Here is a 21,304-nt window from a genome sequence, read left to right as displayed (position 1 = left end):
AGTGAGAGATATCCAGATAATCCTGGCAAGTGACCTGCACCCCTGCAGAGCACAGGAAGGCAAAACCCACCCAAGGTCACTGCCGATCTGATCTGGGGGAGAATTCCTTCCCAACTCCACATATGGTGGCCAGTTAGACCCTGACCATGTGAGCCAGTCAACCACCTGAGAGAGAGAATGCTCAGGGCCACCTCAGAACTCTGGCCTACCCTGCCTAGTGTCCCATCTCCAGCCCTAGCCATCCTTGCCCTGCTTCTTGTGGGAGGGGACCCTCCATCATCAACTGTGGTCAGAAAGACTGTCACCTTTCACCAGCAACTATCTTCAGTGTCACGCAGGAAGACAAGCTGGAAAATGGACCTCATCCTAAACACACACAGAGTAATCCAGAGGCAGGGACATTATCTTTTGCCACCAAGACCAAACCTTGATGAAGCCGGAAGGGTCTGATTCTTCATGTGCAGTCCTCCTTCCTCCTCAATCTCAACGCTTTCAGGATGAAAAATAAAAACACAAACATCACATCATTACACACACGTGCACACACACTTGTTCAAACATTTTATTTCATCTCCCCTCATGCTGTAGAATTTTTCTCTGTTCGTCTTAGGGTCAAACTTTGTTTCTGTCCCTGGAGTCCACAGCTGGACTTAACAATGAATATGTTGTTAACTGGCTGAGTGAAGCAAGCCCTTACCCTCACCTCAATAGCCTTTCTCTGTGTGGGACTGACTGCTCAGGAAGTTAAAAGCCCAGTGGTGGCCCTGATTGTAGGGGCCAATCTCTTCTGGAGGAGGAAGGGAAGTGGATCCCCATGATCTCCCAACCACAATTCCACGATTCCTGACAATCCACGGTTGTCATCTTCCAGTTCAGTGTCTAGGGCTATGTCTACACTGCACACCTTGCAACGGCGTGGCTCTGCCACTGCAGCCGCACCGTTGTGAGGTGTGCTGTACAGCCACTTTGTCTCCTGGCAACAAAATAAAGCCATCTCCAATGAGGAGTGGCAGCTTCAGCGCTGAGAGCAGCTTCTGCTAACCAAGTCCTGTCCACTCCTGTGCTTTTCGTCGTTAAAACTTTTGTTGTTCAGGGGGGTGTTTTTTCACACCCCTGAGTGAAAAAAGTTTTATGACAAAAGGGCCATTGTAGATATAGCCTAAGTTGCCATGTTCATCCCACTAGGAGCTTTCCAGTGTCAGTATAAGTCAGCCCAAACAGATGGGTCCAGCCTATCTAGGCATTTTCCCAGCCTACAATTTCACACCAGATGGAAACTCCAAACCCTAGCCCTTAATAGAATCCACTACACTGAGATGGTATCATAGAATGGGAGCTCTACTGTAATTTTGGGGCACAGAGCCAATGACTCACCTCTTGGCAATGAAGGGTGGTACTTCTTGTGTTGGGCTTCTGTAAAGGAGATACAAGGGCAAAGATTGCATGAAGCCAGTGAGCAAACCTGGCATAGGAGCAGTTCTAATGGGAGGCGCTGAGACAAATTCGACAGAGAACTGAAGGGGGATGCTATTTTGCATATAGGGCCATGTAATGCTGTTTGCACAGATCTAGCAGTGAGTGGGTATACAAAACCAGTGTAACTTACACACCTAGGGGGCGAAAGCAGGAAAAGCATCTGATAAGAAGGTGTAAAATAAAGTCACCCCCTCATATTTTACACCTTCCTTTTAGTAGTTTTTTTCTTGTTACACACAAAATCCTTCTGCCTTCTTGCCACATATACGGCATTTGTTTTGCACACCAGCTGAATTCCAAATCAGTGCAAGGTACACTATCTTATTACCCTTGTGTAAATTACACCACTTTATGTCACTGCTGTGGCACATTCCCTCCTTGCTTCTCCCATTCCCTCACAGGCATTGCCAGCCTCTCTGCCGCCTCATTGTGCCACCCCAAGTTAGACCAAGAGGGGAAAAGATGCCCTTTAAGCTGCAAAAATTGCAGTCACTTCTCCTGGGAGATCAATCTTATTTTGACCAGTGGAACTGACCTTTACAACCCCCAGGGAAGAGTTGGATAGAGGAGCTTCTTACACCAGCAATATCTCTGCATACTTACACTTCTCCTGTTACTGGAGCTGCAGCTGAGATGTGGGGGGCCTCATAACATATGGTAAAAGATAGTCCCTGCCCCAAGGAGCTTATCTAAACTGGATGCAAATCCTGCTTGGAATCCAATTTCTTTGTGGAAGATTCTTTGGCCCATACTAATGTTTGCAAGCCCCTTCTGCCCCTGTCCCCTCTCTCCTTGGTGCAATAAAGCTGGGATGGAGAAAACAGGTGTTTGGGATGTTCTGAGCAGCCAGGCCTGAAAATATGCATCTTAGTTGTGGGTTCTAGAGAGTTAGGAATCATTTTTTCAAAGATTTCAGGCTGTTTTTCTTTCCTTCTGCTCCTTTCCCTCTCGGATGGGAAACACTTCAAAAGTCCTTCAATGGATATGCCCAGTTCTGCAGTTCCTTGGACTTTTCTCAGTTAGGACTTGATTCAAAGCCAATAGATGCCAATGGAAAGACTCATATTGCCTTCAATGGATCAGGCTCATAAGTCCCTGTGAAACATCTGCTAATAGTTTCAATTTCTGTTTACCCCTCCCATGAGACTCACCCATTGCTTTTCTTGGCAGCAGAGAGGACGTAAGAGCGCTCCCTGCTGGCTGTGCGCCTCAGTACACTGTTGGCTGCCTCTGTCCTGGAAGAGAAGGAAGAGATACTCCTGGGGGAATTCTACGCCACTGCACAGACAAAGAATTTATGTCCCCTGCAGATTTCTTTGTTTCCCCGCAGAAAAATGACTTTCTGATAGGGAAGCAAAGGGAAGCCACAAAAGCAGTCATGCGACCCTCCCCAGCAGTATGTTTCGGGTGCCCAGGGCAGCCAACAGAGAGGTAAATCACTGTGGGGTATGGGCAGGAATGGGTAAGATATGGCTGGTGGCTCCTTCCCTGTGCCGGGCTCAGCTGCTAGTCTCGGCTGGGCTGGGGAGAACAGAACTTCCTCTGCCCTGCATGGCATCCAGGGCCATGTCAGACCGTACCCCAGATTTCTCACCCCGGCTGTAGGAAGCTCTGCAAACTCCCCCCTACCCCCACTCTCAGCTGTTCCTGCACCCATCATTCCTCAGTTGCAGGGGTGGAGATCACTGTGCAGGGAGCTGATCCCCCATCCATCCAACCCCCATGCATTCTGACCCCCTCATACCCAAACCCTCCCACCGAGCCTCACCCACACTGCACCCAGAACCCCCCCAAAGAGTCCCGCTCCCCCCTGTACCTGGACCACGCTGATGAGCCACCCACACCCAGATCCCCAACCTACCAAGCTCCAACCGGCTGCACCTGGATCCCAACCCTACAAAGCCCCACTCCCCCAGCATCTGGCTCCCTGCACTGAGCCTCCCACACCCAGACCCCCCCTCCTGAGCTCTATCCCCTGCACACTCAGATCCCACTGCTGAGCTCTAACCACCTTCACCTGGATCCTCCCACAGAGTCCCATTACCATTGCATCCAGAACCCCCCAGCAAGCCCCTGTGCATCCAGATCCCTGCCCGCACTCAGATCCCCCACTGAGCCGCTTGCACCCAGATTGCCCCACACAGAACCCTCTCAACCCACACCTGAATTCCCCCCACACTAAGCTCCTCCACACTTGGATCCTGCCTGCCCATACCTGATGCACCTGGCACGGAGGGGCAGGGCTTTGTGGTGTTTCTGGGGCAGGTCCAGTCTTTGCACTGTGTCAGGTTTGGGTGCAGCCTTATCGCTAAGTCCATGTCCCGGGAGTGGGAGGGGGAGATGTACAGTCATCTCCCACCTCTGTACAGCCAGTGCCCTGTGCTGGAGCCTCCACATTTATTTGACAAATGAAATTTGCAAAATTTTGCAGAATTTTAAAATATTGGGCACAGAATTTTTATTTTTTTTTGGCACAGAATGCCCTCAGGAGTAAAGAAAGCACGTTCCAATGATGAAGCTGGGAGGCAGAAGACTGAGACAGTAGGGGGCTAGAGGTGAATGAGTCACTGAAGACTTTTATCAGACTCCACTGGAAAGAGCATAAATCAAGCAAGAGCCAAGGGTAGTAACAATGGCCTATCTGTCCATTTATTCTGTACCCATCACTGTGGTGGCCAGGTATCAATTCCCGCCTTCATACTATTTATACTGTACCAGGCATGTACGTAGCTCTGGGCAATGGGTGAAATGTGCCAAGCACACAATAGATTCCCTAGGTCAAGGAGATTACTGTCCAAAGGCAATGAAAGGTTGCAATATGGTACATAATAAAATAGGGCAAATACAGAGTGTGGAGCCTGGGCTTCACAGCTGGATTGCTGAATGGACCAGTTGTGTCTATACAGATTCATTTGAAGATTTTGGTACCACTAAATGTGGATAGGGTGATGCCAACCTCAGTTTTTTGCACACAGTGGAATGTGGGCAAAATCAAAGAATCATAGAGCTGGAAGGGACCTCAAGAGGTCATCTAGTCCAGTCCCCTGCACTCATGGCAGGACTAAGTATTATCTAGACCATCCCTGAAAGGTGTTTGTCCAACCTGCTCTTTAAAATCCTCAATGATGAAGATTCCACAACCTCCCTAGGCAATTTATTCCAGTGCTTAACCACTCTGACAGTTAGGAAGTTTTTCCTAATGTCCAACCTAAACTTCCATTGCTGCAATTGAATCCCTTTGCTTCTTATCCTATCCTCAAAGGTTAGGAAGAAAAAATTTTCTCCCTCCTCCTTGTAACAACCTTTTATGCACTTGAAAACTGTTAGAATCATAGAATCATAGAATATCAGGGTTGGAAGGGACCCCAGAAGGTCATCTAGTCCAACCCCCTGCTCAAAGCAGGACCAATTCCCAGTTAAATCATCCCAGCCAGGGCTTTGTCAAGCCTGACCTTAAAAACCTCTAAGGAAGGAGATTCTACCACCTCCCTAGGTAACGCATTCCAGTGTTTCACCACCCTCTTAGTGAAAAAGCTTTTCCTAATATCCAATCTGAACCTCCCCCACTGCAACTTGAGACCATTACTCCTCGTTCTGTCATCTGCTACCATTGAGAACAGTCTAGAGCCATCCTCTTTGGAACCCCCTTTCAGGTAGTTGAAAGCAGCTATCAAATCCCCCCCTCATTCTTCTCTTCTGCAGGCTAAACAATCCCAGCTCCCTCAGCCTCTCCTCATAACTCATGTGTTCCAGACCCCTAATCATTTTTGTTGCCCTTCGCTGGACTCTCTCCAATTTATCCACATCCTTCTTGAAGTGTGGGGCCCAAAACTGGACACAGTACTCCAGATGAGGCCTCACCAATGTCGAATAGAGGGGAACGATCACGTCCCTCGATCTGCTCGCTATGCCCCTACTTATACATCCCAAAATGCCATTGGCCTTCTTGGCAACAAGGGCACACTGCTGACTCATATCCAGCTTCTTGTCCACTGTCACCCCTAGGTCCTTTTCCGCAGAACTGCTGCCTAGCCATTCGGTCCCTAGTCTGTAGCTGTGCATTGGGTTCTTCCGTCCTAAATGCAGGACCCTGCACTTATCCTTATTGAACCTCATCAGATTTCTTTTGGCCCAATCCTCCAATTTGTCTAGGTCCTTCTGTATCCTATCCCTCCCCTCCAGCATATCTACCACTCCTCCCAGTTTAGTTATCATGTCCCCTCTCACTCTTCTCTTTTCCAGACTAAACAAACCCAATTTTTTCAATCTTCTCTCAGAGGTCATGTTTTCTAGACCTTTAATCAGTTTTGTTACTCTTCTCTGGACTTTCTCCAATTTGTCCACATCTTTCCTGAAATGTGGCACCCAGAACTAAACACAATACTACAGTTGAGGACTAATCAGCACAGAGTAGAGCAGAAGAATTACTTTTTTGTGTCTTGCTTACAACACTACTGCTAATACATCCCAGAATGATGTTCGCTTTTTTTTTTTTTGCAGCAGTGTTACACTGTTGACTCATATTTAGTTTGTGGTCAACTATGACCCCAAGATCCCTTTCCGTAGTACTCCTTCCTAGCCAGTAATTTCCCATTTTGTATGTGTGCAACTGATTGTTCCTTCCTAAGTGGAGTACTCTGCATTTGTCCTTATGAATTTCATCCTATTTACTTCAGACCATTTCTCCAGTTTGTCCAGATCATTTTGAATTATAGTCCTGTCCTCGAAAGCACTTGCAATCTCTCCCATCCTGGTATAATCCACAAACATTTTATAAGTGTACTCTCTATGACATTATTTAAATCATTGATGAAGATATTGAACAGAACTGGCCAGAGAACTGATCCCTGCAGGACCCCACTCATTATGCCCTTCCAGCATGACTGTGAACCACTGATAACTACTCTCTGGGAATGGTTTTCCAACCAGTTATGCACCCACCTTATAATAGCTCCATCTAGGTTCCATTTCCATAATTTATTTATGAGAAAGTCATGTGAGATAGTATCAAAAACTTTACTAAAGTCAAGATACGTCTACCGCTTCCCCCCATCCACAAGGCTTGTTACCCTTTGAAAGAAAGCTATCAGGTTGATATGACACAATTTGTTCTTCACTAATCCATGCTGTTACTTACCACCTTATTATTTTCTAGATGTTTGCAAATTGATTGCTTAATTATTTGCTTTATTAACTTTCTGGGCACAGAAGTTAAGCTGACTGGTCAGTAATTCCTTGGTTTGTCTTTATTTCCCTTTTTATAGATGGGCACTGTATTTGCCCCTTTCCAGTCTTCTGGAATGTCTCCCATCTTCCATGACTTTTCAAAGATAATCACGAATGGCTCAGATATCTCCTCAGTCAGCTCCTGGAGTAGTCTAGGATGCATTTCATCAGGTCCTCGTGATTTGAAGACATCTAAGTAATTTTTAACTTGTTCTTTCCTATTTTAACCTCTGATCCTACCTCATTTTCACTGACATTCACTATGTTAGATGTCCAATCACCACTAACCTTCTTGGTGAAAACCGAAACAAAGAAATCATTAAGCACCTCTGCCATATCCACATTTTCTGTTATTGTTTGTCCCCCTCATTGAGTAACAGGCCTACCCTGTCCTTGGTCTTCCTCTTTCTTCTAATGTGGAATGTTTTCTTGTTACCATTTATGTCTCTAGCTAGTTTGATCTTGTTTTATGCCTTGGCATTTCTAATTTTGTCCCTACCTACTTGTGTTATTTGTTTATATTCATCCTGTGAAATTTGACCGAGTTTCCACTTTTTGTAGGACTCTTTTTTAAGTTTAAGATCATTGAAGATCTTCTGGTTAAACCAGGTGGTCTCTTGCCATACTTCCTATCTTTCCTATGCAGTGGGTTAGTTTGCTTTTGTGCCCTTAATAATGTCTCTGAAAAACTGCCAACTGTCTTCAATTGTTTTCCCCTTAGACTTGCTTCCTATGGGATCTTACCTACCAACTCCTGAATTTGCTAAAGTCCACCTTCTTGAAATTCATTGTCTTTATTTTGCTGTTCTCCTTCCTACCATTCCTTATAATCATGAACTCTACCATTTCATGGTTCCTTTCACCCAAGCTGCCTTCCACTTTCAAATTCTCAACCAGTTTCTCCCTATTTGTCAAAATCAGATTTAGAATAGCCTCTCCCCTAGTAGCTTCCTCCACCTTCTGAAATAAAAAAATGTCTCCAATACATTCCAAGAACTTGTTGGATAATCTGTGTTAGTTGATGCCTGAATAGTTGAAGTCCCCCATTACCACCAAGTCCTGTGCTTTGGAAGATTTTGTTAGTTGTTTAAAAAAAGCCTCATCCATTTCTTCTTGGTTAGGTGGTCTGTAGTAGACCCATACCATGACATCACAATTGTTTTTTACCCCTTTTATCCTTACCCAGAGATTTTCAACAAGTCTGTCAAAATATATGTTTCCATTCCAAAAGACCCGTGCCAGAAAAGGGTAGTTCTGAAAATATTATTTCAAGTGTCAGGAACTCTGATTGGCTGCTTCTGAGGCAGTGTTCCAGGAAGTCCTGCCTTACAGAGGAAGTGATGTGAAAGGTAGAGCTGGGCCTGAGCTATGGAAGTTCAGATCTGGATTTAGATCCAAATGCAAAAATGTCCAGACTTAGAATTCTGGAGCTCGGGTCTGGCTACAGAAAACAGCTTGCTCACTTTACTCCCAGGATATTTCTAAGTCTTTACACCATTTTTTCCATCCAGTCACATAAACTGTATGTAGCTGATGGGTTCCCCTCCACCTCTCACTCTCTAGGAAATTAATTGGGCCGTGCTGTCATTTTGAATCACGTCAGGCTTTTAATTATATTTTGTTAGGAGCCCAGAGGCCTGGGGGCATTGATGCTCTCTCTATAGAAATGCATTATTATTCTGACTGGCTCAGCTAAAGTTTTCATAAACCTGACCCACATGATGCTGGTAGATAAGATGAAAAGATACTTTCTGTTGTGTCCTTTGAATCCCCACAACCCCTGCATGGAAAGATATTGACTGCAGCAGTTTGTACCTCTTCTTATGTTCATCTGGGGAAAAAGCTGGTTTCTCTTCATCTGAGTCCACTGATATTTGCCTGACATTGAATGGAGCCCTGAATCCAAGAGAAGGGGAGAGCTATGTTAATGGCTTTGTTTTCATACCTAGTCATAAAAGCATTTAAAGCAATGGGCGCTGAATAACAGACTTTGGAGCAGCCTTAGCCAGGTGAGCACAGATGATGAGATGACTTAAGTGTAGACGTCAGTGCAGCACCTAAAGGAGGGCACTGGAATCCTCACCCTCATTTATGGGAGAGGCACTTTTATTTTCCATGCACCATGGTGAAAACATATCCCTGTCCAGGTTTTCTGATTTACAGGGCTTAAGCAGATGATAATGCTGAATGCTCAGCCAGAACCTGCTTTGATCAGAAAAGTCAGGAAGTGGCCTGGCAGCAGGCCCAGACACGAGATTTCTGTATTTCTTGCTTTCAGACAGGCCACAGATACAGCAAAGCAAGCACCACTTGTGGTAGTTTGGAGGCTTCTGGCTCCTGTCCCAACTGGATTTACTAAGGACAAAATTCACCCCATGCAGAAGGAAGCTCCACGCAGTAACTTCTTTTAAAATGAAGGGCAATGGAATGCTCAGCAAGCCGAGAGATCAGCCTGGCTGAGCAGGTGGCTCCATCACGCAGGCGATTGCACCAGGCGAGGCCCTGCAGTTCGATGAGCAGTGCATTGCTCCTCTCAGTACACTCACAGTTTCTTATAATCCTCAGTTGTCATCTTGTATCCGGAGGAGAAGCGGGGGAGGCTGGAACTCTTAGCCTGAGCTGCAGCACTGCAGATAACACACAGTCACTTCCATTAATGTGGCACTTGTGACCTCTTGCCCTCCCGCCAGCCTCCCTCCCATGCAGATTCAAGAATGTTTCACAAGAGAAGGGTAAAAAGGATGACCTAATGGATCATGCTGATTACTTTAGCCAAAGTATGGCCAGCACATTGTCCTTGTGAGCTGTCCTGGGCTGAGATATGAGGGCCCAGTAGTTTCCCAAGGGCTCCTGAAAACTGTCATTACTGGGTTTGGAATCCCCCTCCATCACACAACCCTATCTTGTTACAAGGAGAGAGAGACACACATCTTGTAAAACTGCTCTCTCTAGCATCATCCACTGGACCTTAAAGGGGGAAATGCATGGGTGTGCCAAGGTGGCAAAGAAGCCGTAAATCATCCTGCCACGGGGAAGACTCAGGATTGGCTATGCTAGCTTGCAACTCTCCACCCCACAAGTACTCCTGATGCCAGGGCCGTGTAATGCTAGTGGCAAGTTGGGGGTGACCACCATCCACTCCAGGTTTCAAAAATAAACAACAACATCATCATTGTTATAAAATGTTTTTGTTATTTTTGTGATTAGGTTTGTTACAATGATTATTGAATGAAACCAGCATGGACATTTTCTCAAGGTTCCTACCCACTCCAAAAAGCTCTAATCAGCACATGATTTCTGGGCCAAGCTATCCCAAGATAAAAAATGAGGGCACACCCAGAACACTCCCACTTCCGGCTGCCTTCTCAGACAACGTCCGGCTGCCTTCTCAGAGGTCAATGGGGGGCCAAGCTGAACCTTTCCACTATGCACCACAACTGGTTCAGTTTAAAGATGGCATGAAGCCACAGAATTGGAATCTGAGTTTGGAGTTTTGAATGTGCTTCAAGTGCAGCGGGTTGGGTCCAAGTCTCTCTCTAGTTTGTTAGAAGCTTCATCATCTCTGGATTCTGGATTGTGGTTGGAGTAGCTCTGCCAGAGTTTAATGGAGATCTGTGGGACTCTACAGGCACTGTATGAAATCAAAGACTGGGCACCAGTGTATGCAGAATATTCCAAAACCCCAAGTAGGTCTTGTATGAAGAATAGGATCAGACAAACCTTTTCTGCGTGCCATTGGAATAGAAGGTGCTCTCGGGCGACGTCTTTTCAATAGTCCTGGTGAACACACCCCTATAGGAAGAGGAGAACTGTAGTTAGGTTCAGGGCCATCTTAGAACGAAGATTACAGAAAGGCTGAGGGAGACATCGAGAAAGGCCCTAGAGGAGAGAACCATGCTAAAGTGGACACCAAATCTCTTTCCATCAAATCTATTAAGCTGCAAATTTTCCTCATAGATTGCAGGGCTCTCATCACCTCCAGTACATTATGACTGTATAATCTCTGTCCATCACAATGGCATCTGTGTAGCTTGATGGGGACGCACTGCCCAGCCTCACATTCCATGGAAGCATGATGACTTTGTGACCCTTGAGTGTGTACCAGGATCCATCCAGCACCCAAAGGGTAATGGAATTGTGAGAGGACGTGAATACACCTAGCGTTTTGGCTAATGCAAGGGCCTATGTCTCATGTTGGGGGCAAGATGTTGGGTCAGAAAGAGATTCAACCATTCCATGGTTGTAGTCAACACTTAATCAGCTCCCACATGGACTCGGGAGTGTGGCAATACAGGATACATGATCCTCTGGCAGACCACAGAGGACCAAGTCCATTGCTGGTCAACATCTAGTGCTGCAATGGATGGTGAATCCCACAGTGCTCTGGGTTTCTAGTACACTCCTGTTTACAAGGGACTGGGGAGAGACTTTCTGACACCCCCACCAAGTGACTACCTTACTCCTCAGGCTATGAGATCTGATTTCCCATCACTGCCAGTGCTCTGCTTGTTAAGCACCCAAACATGTCTACCCACAGGGGGTCTCCACAGTCAGACACCACCATAACAGTGAAACCCAGGTGATATTGATATTTCACCCATTTTATCCTCTACTGTCTTAGCCTCTGTCACCTGCAGCCCCAGTGTTTCTAACTCCAGGGATGGGGCTCTTCATACCAACCTGATGAGGTAACCGGAGGTGGGCTTGGAACCTGGCAACCTACACAGTGAATAGAAATCAAAAACTCACAAGAAAGAAACAGGAGCAGCAATATCGATAGGGTACAAGGCTGTCAGTGCACCAGGGCTTCTGGTGCTGTTCAAAGCCACAATAGTGGAAATCCAGAGCCCCGTGATGCTATTTCACATCCCCATCCAAAGTTTATGTAGCCACTATTGTTTACAAATAGCTCCAAAGGAAATTTTTTACGCTATTTCAGGATGTGCTGTAAGGGGCTCTATCAGGAAACTGACTAATTCTTTAAAAAATTATGCTGACAGTCTATTTAATTCATGAAACAAAGATAAATCCACAGATGGAATATACGTGGATGGATAATGGATCAAACAAACATTGTCTCTCTTATAGAACAACATACATTATTACATTAACTTATTCAAATGTCCATCTGCAGAAGGGGCCTGCTGTTCAGCCAGCGAAGGCGTTTGGGGAAACACTCCCTTAGGGGAATAGGAAGGAAACATTGTCAGATAGGGTTAGAACCTGCAAATTGTGACATGCTAAAAGGACTGACATAAAAACCTGTGAAATATTGAATCAGAAATGTCTTTTTGACAGTGAAAGTAGGACAGGGACTGCAGGAGAAGCAGCATAAGAATGGCCACACTGGATTTTCAAAAGTGACTAGTCATTTGAGATGTTTCAATGTTTGGGTGCTCAACCTGACATACCTTAAAGGTTCTGATTTGTAGTGGCTGGGGCCCCGGTCCTCAAAGGTGCTTAGGCTCTTTCAGTGTGAGTTAGAAGCCTAAATACCTTTGAGGATCTGGGCTTTGGTGAAAGTCTGGCCCCTTTTAACATATCTCAAGTTGGGCACCCAGAATCACTAGATGCTCTTGGAAATCTTGGCCTATTAATTATTTGTATTGCAGAAACATGTCAGAACCCCAGTCACTGACCAGGACGCCCATACTGGGCACTGTACAAACAGAACAAAAAGACAGTGGTCCTTGTTACCACTGGGTTTCTGAGCACCTTGCTCTCCCCCTTACCTCCGCTACAGCAGACTCCACTCCTCCCCTTTCACTGAGAGGTGAACATGCCCCCAAAGGCATCACATTGCCAATGTCACAGGAGTGTGCGTGGGGGGGCGGGAAGCAGGGGCACAGGCCCTCCAATCAATGAGGGCAAAGAACTCCTCTGGGGCCAGGGTGGGAAGACCAAGTTCCTCTGGCCCTGAGTCCACAGAGGGAGATCCAGATCCTACAGCTGCCAGTTGAGAGTGAACTCCACCAGCCATGGGGGGCAGGCATGGAGAGCAAGCTCCACCGGCCCTGGTGGGGAGAACCAGCTCCTCCGGCTGTGGGGGTGGGATGGGACACAGAAAATACCTATCCAAAAGCGGCCACATTTTTATTTCAGTGCACTCCCCTGCAATGTCACAAGTGTTGCTGTTATTATCTATTGTGCATCCTGCTTTACAGGAAGGCCGCAAGCAAAGGCCCTCCATGGAGAATCCTGCCGGCTAATGAGAGGAGGAATGCAACAAGAACAGACAAGAGGCCATGGAGGAGAAGGGGGAAGTGGCAGCAAACCACTCACAGGAGAGTTATTAATGAAAAATTCAGATCGGCAAGGACTGTCACTTTTCAGCAATGGGACTGCAGCCAGCAGGGGGCTCAAACATTCGGCTAACCAGTGCCCCATATTTTTATTTTCTTAGGATCCAAACAGCTGGACCCTTATGCCCAGGCACCACACTGGCACAGGGATCCCCCTGAATCCATAAGCTTGCAGAATCAGGGCCATCCAAAGCAGCGTGCCAGCACACAAATCCACCTGCACCTGTGAGCTTGCAGGCTTGGGGCCAGAGGTGGATTAAGGTTTCCTGGTGCCCTGGGCCAGAGCAAGTGCCCCTGCTCCCCCGCCCCTTCTGCCTGCAGTCCCATCCCTATTGCCCCTTCTGCCTGCCCATAGCCACACCACATTCTGCCCCTTTCCCCCACAGCCCCACCCCTGTTCCACCCACGGCAGTGAACAATTCCACCCCCCCACACACTGTGGCCCCGCAACCCATTTGCTCCTTTCTGCCTCCCTCCCCTGCCCCCCATGGCCCTAACATGAGAGAAGCTGTGTCCCCCGACCACAGCCCTGGGGCTGCAACAGGGAATGAGAGCTCTCCCAGCCCTGAGGCCACAGCAGGGAGTGAGAGCTCCTCCAGTCCCAGGGCCGCAGCGGGGGTCTGGGCGCTGGGGCTTCCCCCACCTGCCCCCTGCATGGTGCTTCTGTCAGGGCTCTGGGCTTCCGCCACCCTGCGGTAGATTTCTGCTAAGGGAGGGGCACCTATTTTTCCAGGGCCCCCCTAATTGGCCAGGGCCTCTGGGCACAGGCCCCATCAGCCCATTGGATAATCTGCCACTGATTGGGGCCATACATGGCACTACGGTGGCACATGGATCCATCCGCATGTATGAACTTGCAGGATTGGGGCCATGCTCTGTCCAAGATGAATGCTTGCAGAATGCTGTGCTGAGCACAATGGGTGCAGCTCTCCTCCAGTATTATGTTTTATAACCTAATAATACCAGGAGTGGGTGTGAGGAGACCTCGAAGAACCCCATGCCCAGGCAGCTGCAATGGCACTGCATATTTATACCATCCCAGCCAGAAGCCTTCAGTTACCTGTTACCGTGGGGTGTAACAGATGCTGAGGCTGGGGATCCCCCGTCAATCTTTCCAGACCTACATGGTAAGTGCCTGGTGGGGGGAAGGAATAGAATCACAATGGCAACAGTCCCATTCACACAATTCTCAACTTCTTTAGACATGCCAAATGTGACAGTTATGTGAGTAAAACACACCTCCAGTGCCAGCCCATGTGCATGGCACATCGTGGTGCCAGCGTGGCAATGTCGTGCTGCAGTCAGAGAGGACTTCACCCATGAAGGAAATCCCATGCAGGCAATGCTCCCTGAAGAACCACATTGCTGTCATCATACTCACCCAGCTCTTTCATCCACAGATCTCAAAGCACCTCACCATGAGGCAAGGAGCATTAGCCCCATTGCACAGATGGGGAAAGTGAAGCACAAAGAGTGGAAAGTGACTTGCTCAAAGTCACACAGCGAGTCTGTGGCAGACCCAGAACCCAGGTCTTCTGAATTACTCTGGTGCCCCACCCACTGGGATTGCACTGTCTGCCTCCCTATTTTGCTGCTGTTATTTAGAGAGCGCTCATGCTGCAGATGGTGCTTTATAAACTAGTAGGGAGCAAAGTCCCTGCCAGATAATCTACAGCATCCAAACTGGCATGGGGATGGAGCATCTTGTGGTCAGCTGCCAGTTTGCTGACACACTCAGGTTTCATCAGCACTGGGGAGGCTTGTTTAGAGAGGAGGGAGATTTTTTGTTTTGTTTTTCATTAAGCAGTTTAATAAAACTCTGGCTCTTTAAGTATCTGTAGTCCCAAGCTCCACCCAATGCACCTTGCAAGGGTAATGCCATGCCCCTGGGACCAGCAGGGGGTGGTGAAGAGCTAGTTGTGTTGGCTTTACAACTCTTAGGGTCCAGGATTCCCCAATGTGGGGCAACCTCCATCTGCCCACTTCAGGCAGCTTTGCAGCCCCTTTTTACCAGGTCAGCAATCACAGGGCCAGAGCATTGCGCAGGACTGGCTCCATGAGTTCAGCTGATCCTTTCCCATTTGCAGGTGGACATCTCCTCCTGGGGATTAAAAACTCCTCCAAGCTCCTGGGTTCATGGTTCTCTGGATAGGTCATTTCCATTTAACTATCAAAAATAAATACAAGCGATGCATCCATTTGATTGTGAGTTCATTGCCAGCCGCATGGCCTTGTGTCACCCTTAGGGAATGCCTGACGGTGATGGAGTTGTCCCATGACTCCACTGAGTTTGGGGAAGGAACTCTACCAAAATACCACAGAATTCTGGGAGGAAGGGGCAACAAGCTGGGGGTGGGTGAGACTGGTATCCTACTTACAATGAGCTTCTCTTCATCTCCTCCTCATTGTCTGAGTTTTGTGGGTAGATCCAGCTCTTATCCCCTTTTAGTGTGGTGCGTACCTTCATCTGCCTGATGATCTTCTTGCGATCTTCTTCACTAGGTGGAATAACATCCCCTGATATAGAACAAGAGGAGATGGTTTAGGGGATGTGTGGGACTGAGGGAATGGGCTTGTTGAATAAGGACAGAACTCCCACTACCAACAGACTCATTCAGGAGAGTAGTAATAGCTCGATAGCACTCATCACCATGCATTTTTGACAGGTTTCCATGCCCCGTTTGGGGCTTTTGTCCCACCTTAGAATCATAGAATCATAGAATATCAGGGTTGGAAGGGACCTCAGGAGGTCATCTAGTCCAACCCCCTGCTCAAAGCAGGACCGATCCCCAATTAAATCATCGCAGCCAGGGCTTTGTCAAGCCTGACCTTAAAAACTTCTAAGGAAGGAGATTCCACCACCTCCCTAGGTAACGCATTCCAGTGTTACCACCCTCCTAGTGAAAAAGTTTTTCCTAATATCCAACCTAAATCGCCCCCCACTACAACTTGAGACCGTTACTCCTTGTCCTGTCATCTGCTACCACTGAGATCTAGATCCATCTTCTTTGGAACTACCTTTCAGGTAGTTGAAAGCAGCTATCAAATTCCCTCTCATTCTTCTCTTCTGCAGACTAAACAATTCCAGTTCCCTCAGCCTCTCCTCATAAGTCATCTGTTCCAGTCCCCTAATCATTTTTGTTGCCCTTCCCACCCCCTTTCCGTTGGTGCCGAAGTTTGGTGCTGTTGGCCATTTTGAAAAAAAATTTTGTGTGCGTTTGAATGGGGGAGGTGTTGTGCTTGGATACATGGAGAGCAGTTTAAAGTTTGGTTAAGGTTTATCGAAAAAAGGGGATTGCGTAAGGAGAGCTGTTGTTAAAGGGCAGGTTATTAAAGAAAAGAGAGATGATGGGATGCTATAAAAGAATAGGTTTCAGAGTAGCAGCCGTGTTAATCTGTATTCGCAAAAAGAAAAGGAGTACTTGTGGTACCTTAGAGACTAACCAATTTATTTGAGCATAAGCTTTCGTGAGCTACAGCTCACTTCATCGGATGCATTCAGTGGAAAATACAGTGGGGAGATTTATATACATAGAGAACATGAAACAATGGGTGTTACCATACACACTGTAAAGAGAGTGATCACTTAAGGTGAGCTATTACCAGCAGGAGAGCGGGGGAGAAAAAACCTTTTGTAGTGATAATCAAGGTGGGCCATTTCCAGCAGTTGACAAGAACGTCTGCGGAACAATGGGGGGGGGAATAAACACGGGGAAATAGTTTTACTTTGTGTAATGACCCATCCACTCCCAGTCTCTCTTCAAGCCTAAGTTAATTGTATCCAGTTTGCAAATTAATTCCAATTCAGCAGTCTCTCGTTGGAGTCTGTTTTTGAAGTTTTTTTGTTGAAGAATTGCAACTTTAGGTCTGTAATCGAGTGACCAAAGAGATTGAAGTGTTCTCCAACTGGTTTTTGAATGTTATAATTCTTGATGTCTGATTTGTGTCCATTTATTCTTTTACATAGAGACTGTCCAGTTTGATCAATGTACATGGCAGAGGGGCATTGCTGAGGGGCACATGTACATGGCAGAGGGGCACATGATGGCATATATCACACTGGTAGATGTGCAGGTGAAAGACCCTCTGATAGTGTGGCTGATGTGATTAGGCCCTATGATGGTGTCCCCTGAATAGATATGTGGACAGAGTTGGCAACTGGCTTTGTTGCAAGGATAGGTTCCTGGGTTAGTGGTTCTGTTGTGTGGTGTATGGTTGCTGGTGAGTATTTGCTTCAGGTTGGGGTGCTGGCTGTAAGCAAGGACTGACCTGTCTCCCAAGATCTGTGAGAGTGATGGGTCTACAAGCTATCCTGAAGGACGACCCATCACTCTCACAGACTTTCCTTTTCATCAACCCTAAACTTCTCTCGCTCTCGTCTCTCAGTGTATCACTGGGTATCACAGTGTATTCTATTCTTTTATAGCACCCCATCATCTCTTTTCTTTAATAACCTGCCCTTTAACAACAGCTCTCCTTACACAATCCCCTTTTTTCAATAAACCTTACCCAAACTTTAAACTGCTCTCCATGTATCCAAGCACAACACTTTCCCCATTCAAACGCGCACAAAAATTTTTTTCAAAATGACCGTCAGCGCTAAACTTCGGCGCCAACAGAAACAGGGTGGGAAGGCAGGACAAAAGCCCCAAACGGGGCATAGAAACCTGTCAAAAAATGCATGGTGATGAGTTCTAACGAGGTATTGTGGATAAATTGGAGAGAGTCCAGCGAAGGGCAACAAAAATGATTAGGGGACTGGAACACATGAATTATGAGGAGAGGCTGAGGGAGCTGGGATTGTTTAGCCTGCAGAAGAGAAGAATGAGGGGGGATTTGATAGCTGCTTTCAACTACCTGAAAGGGGGTTCCAAAGAGGATGGCTCTAGACTGTTCTCAATGGTAGCAGATGACAGAACGAGGAGTAATGGTCTCAAGTTGCAGTGGGGGAGGTTTAGATTGGATATTAGGAAAAACTTTTTCACTAAGAGGGTGGTGAAACACTGGAATGCGTTACCTAGGGAGGTGGTAGAATCTCCTTCCTTAGAGGTTTTTAAGGTCAGGCTTGACAAAGCCCTGGCTGGGATGATTTAACTGGGAATTGGTCCTGCTTTGAGCAGGGGGTTGGACTAGATGACCTTCAGGGGTCCCTTCCAACCCTGATATTCTATGATTCTATGATTCTATGAAAACATGACCTCTGAGAGAAGATTGAAAAAATTGGGTTTGTTTATTCTGGAGAAGAGAAGAGTGAGAGGGGACATGATAACAGTTTTCAAGTGCATAAAAGGTTGTTACAAGGAAGAGGGAGAAAAATTATTTTTCTTAACCTCTGAGGATAGGACAAGAAGCAGTGGGCTTAAATTGCAGCAAGGGCAGTTTAGGTTGGACATTAGGAAAAACTTCCTAACTGTCAGAGTGGTTGAGCACTGGAATAAATTGGCTGGGGAGGTTGTGGAATCTCCGTCATTGGGGATTTTTAGGAGCAGGTTGGACAAACACCTTTCAGGGATGGTCTAGATAATACTTCGTCCTGCCTTGAGTGCAGGGGACTGGACTAGATGACCTCTCGAGGTCTCTTCCAGTGCTATGATTGTGTGATTCTATAAGAGTGAGGGGGATTTAATAGCAGCCTTCAACTACCTGAAGGGGGGTTCCAAAGAGGATGGAGAGAGGCTGTCCTCAGTGGTGGCAGATGACAGAACAAGGAGCAATGGTCTCAAGTTGCAGTGGGGGAGGTCTAGGTTGGATATTCGGAAAAACTATTGCACTAGGAGGATGGTGAGGCACTGGAATGGCTTACCTAGGGAGGTGATGGAATCTCTATCCATAGGCCCAGCTTGACAAAGCCCAGGCTGAGATGATTTAGTTGGGGTTGGTCCTGCTTTGAGCGGGGGTTGAACTAGATGACCTCCTGAGGTCTCTTCCAACCCTAATCTTCTCTGAATCTATGATTATTTTTAATATGGACCCTCAGATTCTGGAGAAGGGGCGGATTCTGTTGTTGAGTCGTGGGATACATGTTGCCCCAATAAGAATTTTATACACTCCTTCTGTGTCAGCCAGGATAATAGAGGATTGCTTACATTTTTGTTTTGTTCACCCTGAAATGCATTGGAGGTTACTATTTTTCCACCTTTCTCGACCTTTGTGGGCATTACAGTTCAACCCCAGTGAAATATCAAACACACAGAATTCTGTGGAAAGTAAATACATAAATACATACATAAATACATGACAATCTCTTGAGTAATGCTGAGAGGAAAGAGTAGGACCAATGAATTTTCAGACATCATACACTGGAATGGGGGAAATTACAGATATTCAAGTTCATCTAAGAGAGCAAATAGTATGATCTTAAGGAAGGCGAGGGCGGGGGCAAGATAAATTACCTTTGCTGACACCAAGAGACATCATGGTTCTCTCAAATTTTCTTCTACTTTGGTTCCCAGTTCAAGGCAATGGGTCCACCTGAAAAAATGAAAAAGGGGGAAAAACCCAAATTATTGCTCCAGTTATAAATGGTTTCCAGACAGGATCTGGGTGAGTGTGTGAATTACATATCACAGCAATATCACACTGGGAGAAATGAGAGACAGGAAGGTCTATTTTCCTGTCTATTTTATTTCATCTTCTTGGCCAACTGGAGTCTTTCCCATCACTGTTCTCATGGATCCATGTGAAAAGGCGTTCAGAATTAAGGGATCATAGCAATGTCGGTCTGGAAAGGACCTTGAGAGGTCATCTAGTCCATCCTCCTGTGCTGAGGCAGGACCAAGATGGGTAAACCCCACTTGGATTCATGCTCAGGTCCATAGTCTAGTCATGGCAGACATGCCTATCCAGGATCAGTGGAGGAAGAGGCATTTCAGGGTCATATGCCTGGAACCATTCAGACACAACAGACAACAAGACACATATTGATGTTGATATAAAACTGACATTCTTTTAAAGCAACATCACATTTCCAGGCAGAACTGACAATTCCTGTTCCCTGCCTAATGACCTCACAAGCAGATAGCAAGCTGTAGTAACCTTAGCCTATAGATACACACACATATTCTTGTCTCTTTTACAAGTGTGTAAATGACTTAATGACTGACAATTAATAGTCTCTTTCATCCAAAGATCTATAGTCTCTACAGGCTGATATGCAAGGACTTCTTCTTCTTCTTGTATAGCAGGAAGTACTGTCATGTTTTGGGCCTTTCAGCAGCTTCTGTGGGGACATCATGACAGCTACAAAGCTATGGATCTATAGAACCTTAGTTATACCAGCTCTATTGTCCAGCAATGAAACGTGGCTGCTGAAGAGTGGCACACTGACATTTGCAATTTTCACCATCTTCATCATCTGCTCCATATTAAGGGACAAGATCAGCAACGAGAGTATTTGTAGCCAGACCCAGTAACCATCTCCATCAAAACTGGTTCGGGTTCAGTGGCTTTCTTGGTATGGACATATAATTACAATGGAAGACCAAAGAATTCCAAAGTGTATTTTACCAAGGAATGCTGTTACATGGCCAGAGTTCCCAGGGAAATCACAAGTTTCAGGATGCAGTAAGATTACCAATGATGGACATAACCCAAATATCCAGCCAGACCACTTGAAAGATCGAGCTAGAGATCAATCTCCATGGCACTCAGCCTGCAAGGATGCTATGTCCCTTTGGGATTTGCATGATGATGAGCTTCTACTTGGAGTGTAATCCTCTGCAGCAGTATTCTCTGAGGCATCTGAATTAGTCTGAACCAATGCACCAACTGGGAAGCTAGGAAGTATTTTGCTACTGGAAGTGTCACCTTTCCTATGAAATAAAACACCAAAGTCCTGGACATGAATGGTCATTGGACATACCATGCATTCTGAGTCAGACTCGGATTTGTGTGAGTGTCCTGGCCAAATTCCAATTTGGTTAATTGTACACTGCCTGTCTAAATCCCCTCTGAAAACATTACAAGAGAGAAGATTTTTTTTAGTTCTTGTCCTAAAGGCTTGTCCTGTGCCACTGCTTCTGACAGCTGTGTATTTCTCCCCAGAAGCAGCCATGTTTAAGCACCAGGCAAGTACTCTGTGTGTGTGCAGTCTGTAAGTGCTTGGGAATCTTCAAGATGCTGCATGACTATAAAGTTAAGTTATTATTACCTGTGGGTGGCTTGTTTCTGAAATATTGCATAGAAACCATGCTCCCATTAAAAATGCCTAGTCCTAATCTCACGGCATCACTGCTTGGCGAAGTCCTTGCCCTTTGCTTGGCACATGGGAAGCTAAAATAACCACCTCTGCTCTCTGCAGA

General features: G+C 46.4%; 1 protein-coding gene across 1 annotated transcript in view; it reads right to left on the bottom strand.

Annotated features, from left to right (window-relative positions):
* Nucleotides 1-21,304, bottom strand: part of ZNF185 (zinc finger protein 185 with LIM domain) — a 130,985-nt gene that overhangs the window by 64,466 nt on the left and 45,215 nt on the right. Inside the window, exons 2-11 of the mRNA XM_073360542.1 lie at nt 19,397-19,475; nt 15,383-15,521; nt 14,065-14,139; nt 11,383-11,421; nt 10,423-10,494; nt 9,249-9,329; nt 8,518-8,598; nt 2,628-2,711; nt 1,375-1,413; nt 408-489 (exon numbers count right to left, since the gene is read on the bottom strand). Of these exons, the coding sequence (XP_073216643.1) occupies nt 408-489; nt 1,375-1,413; nt 2,628-2,711; nt 8,518-8,598; nt 9,249-9,329; nt 10,423-10,494; nt 11,383-11,421; nt 14,065-14,139; nt 15,383-15,521; nt 19,397-19,421 (717 nt within the window). The 5' untranslated portion in view covers nt 19,422-19,475. The remainder of the gene's footprint in view (nt 1-407; nt 490-1,374; nt 1,414-2,627; nt 2,712-8,517; nt 8,599-9,248; nt 9,330-10,422; nt 10,495-11,382; nt 11,422-14,064; nt 14,140-15,382; nt 15,522-19,396; nt 19,476-21,304) is intronic.

Source organism: Lepidochelys kempii, chromosome 9 (assembly GCF_965140285.1).
Source record: "Lepidochelys kempii isolate rLepKem1 chromosome 9, rLepKem1.hap1, whole genome shotgun sequence".
NCBI classification, from domain to species: domain Eukaryota; kingdom Metazoa; phylum Chordata; order Testudines; family Cheloniidae; genus Lepidochelys; species Lepidochelys kempii.
The sequence above is the reverse complement of the archived record's forward strand: the minus strand, read 5'-3'. Positions and strand labels throughout refer to the sequence as shown.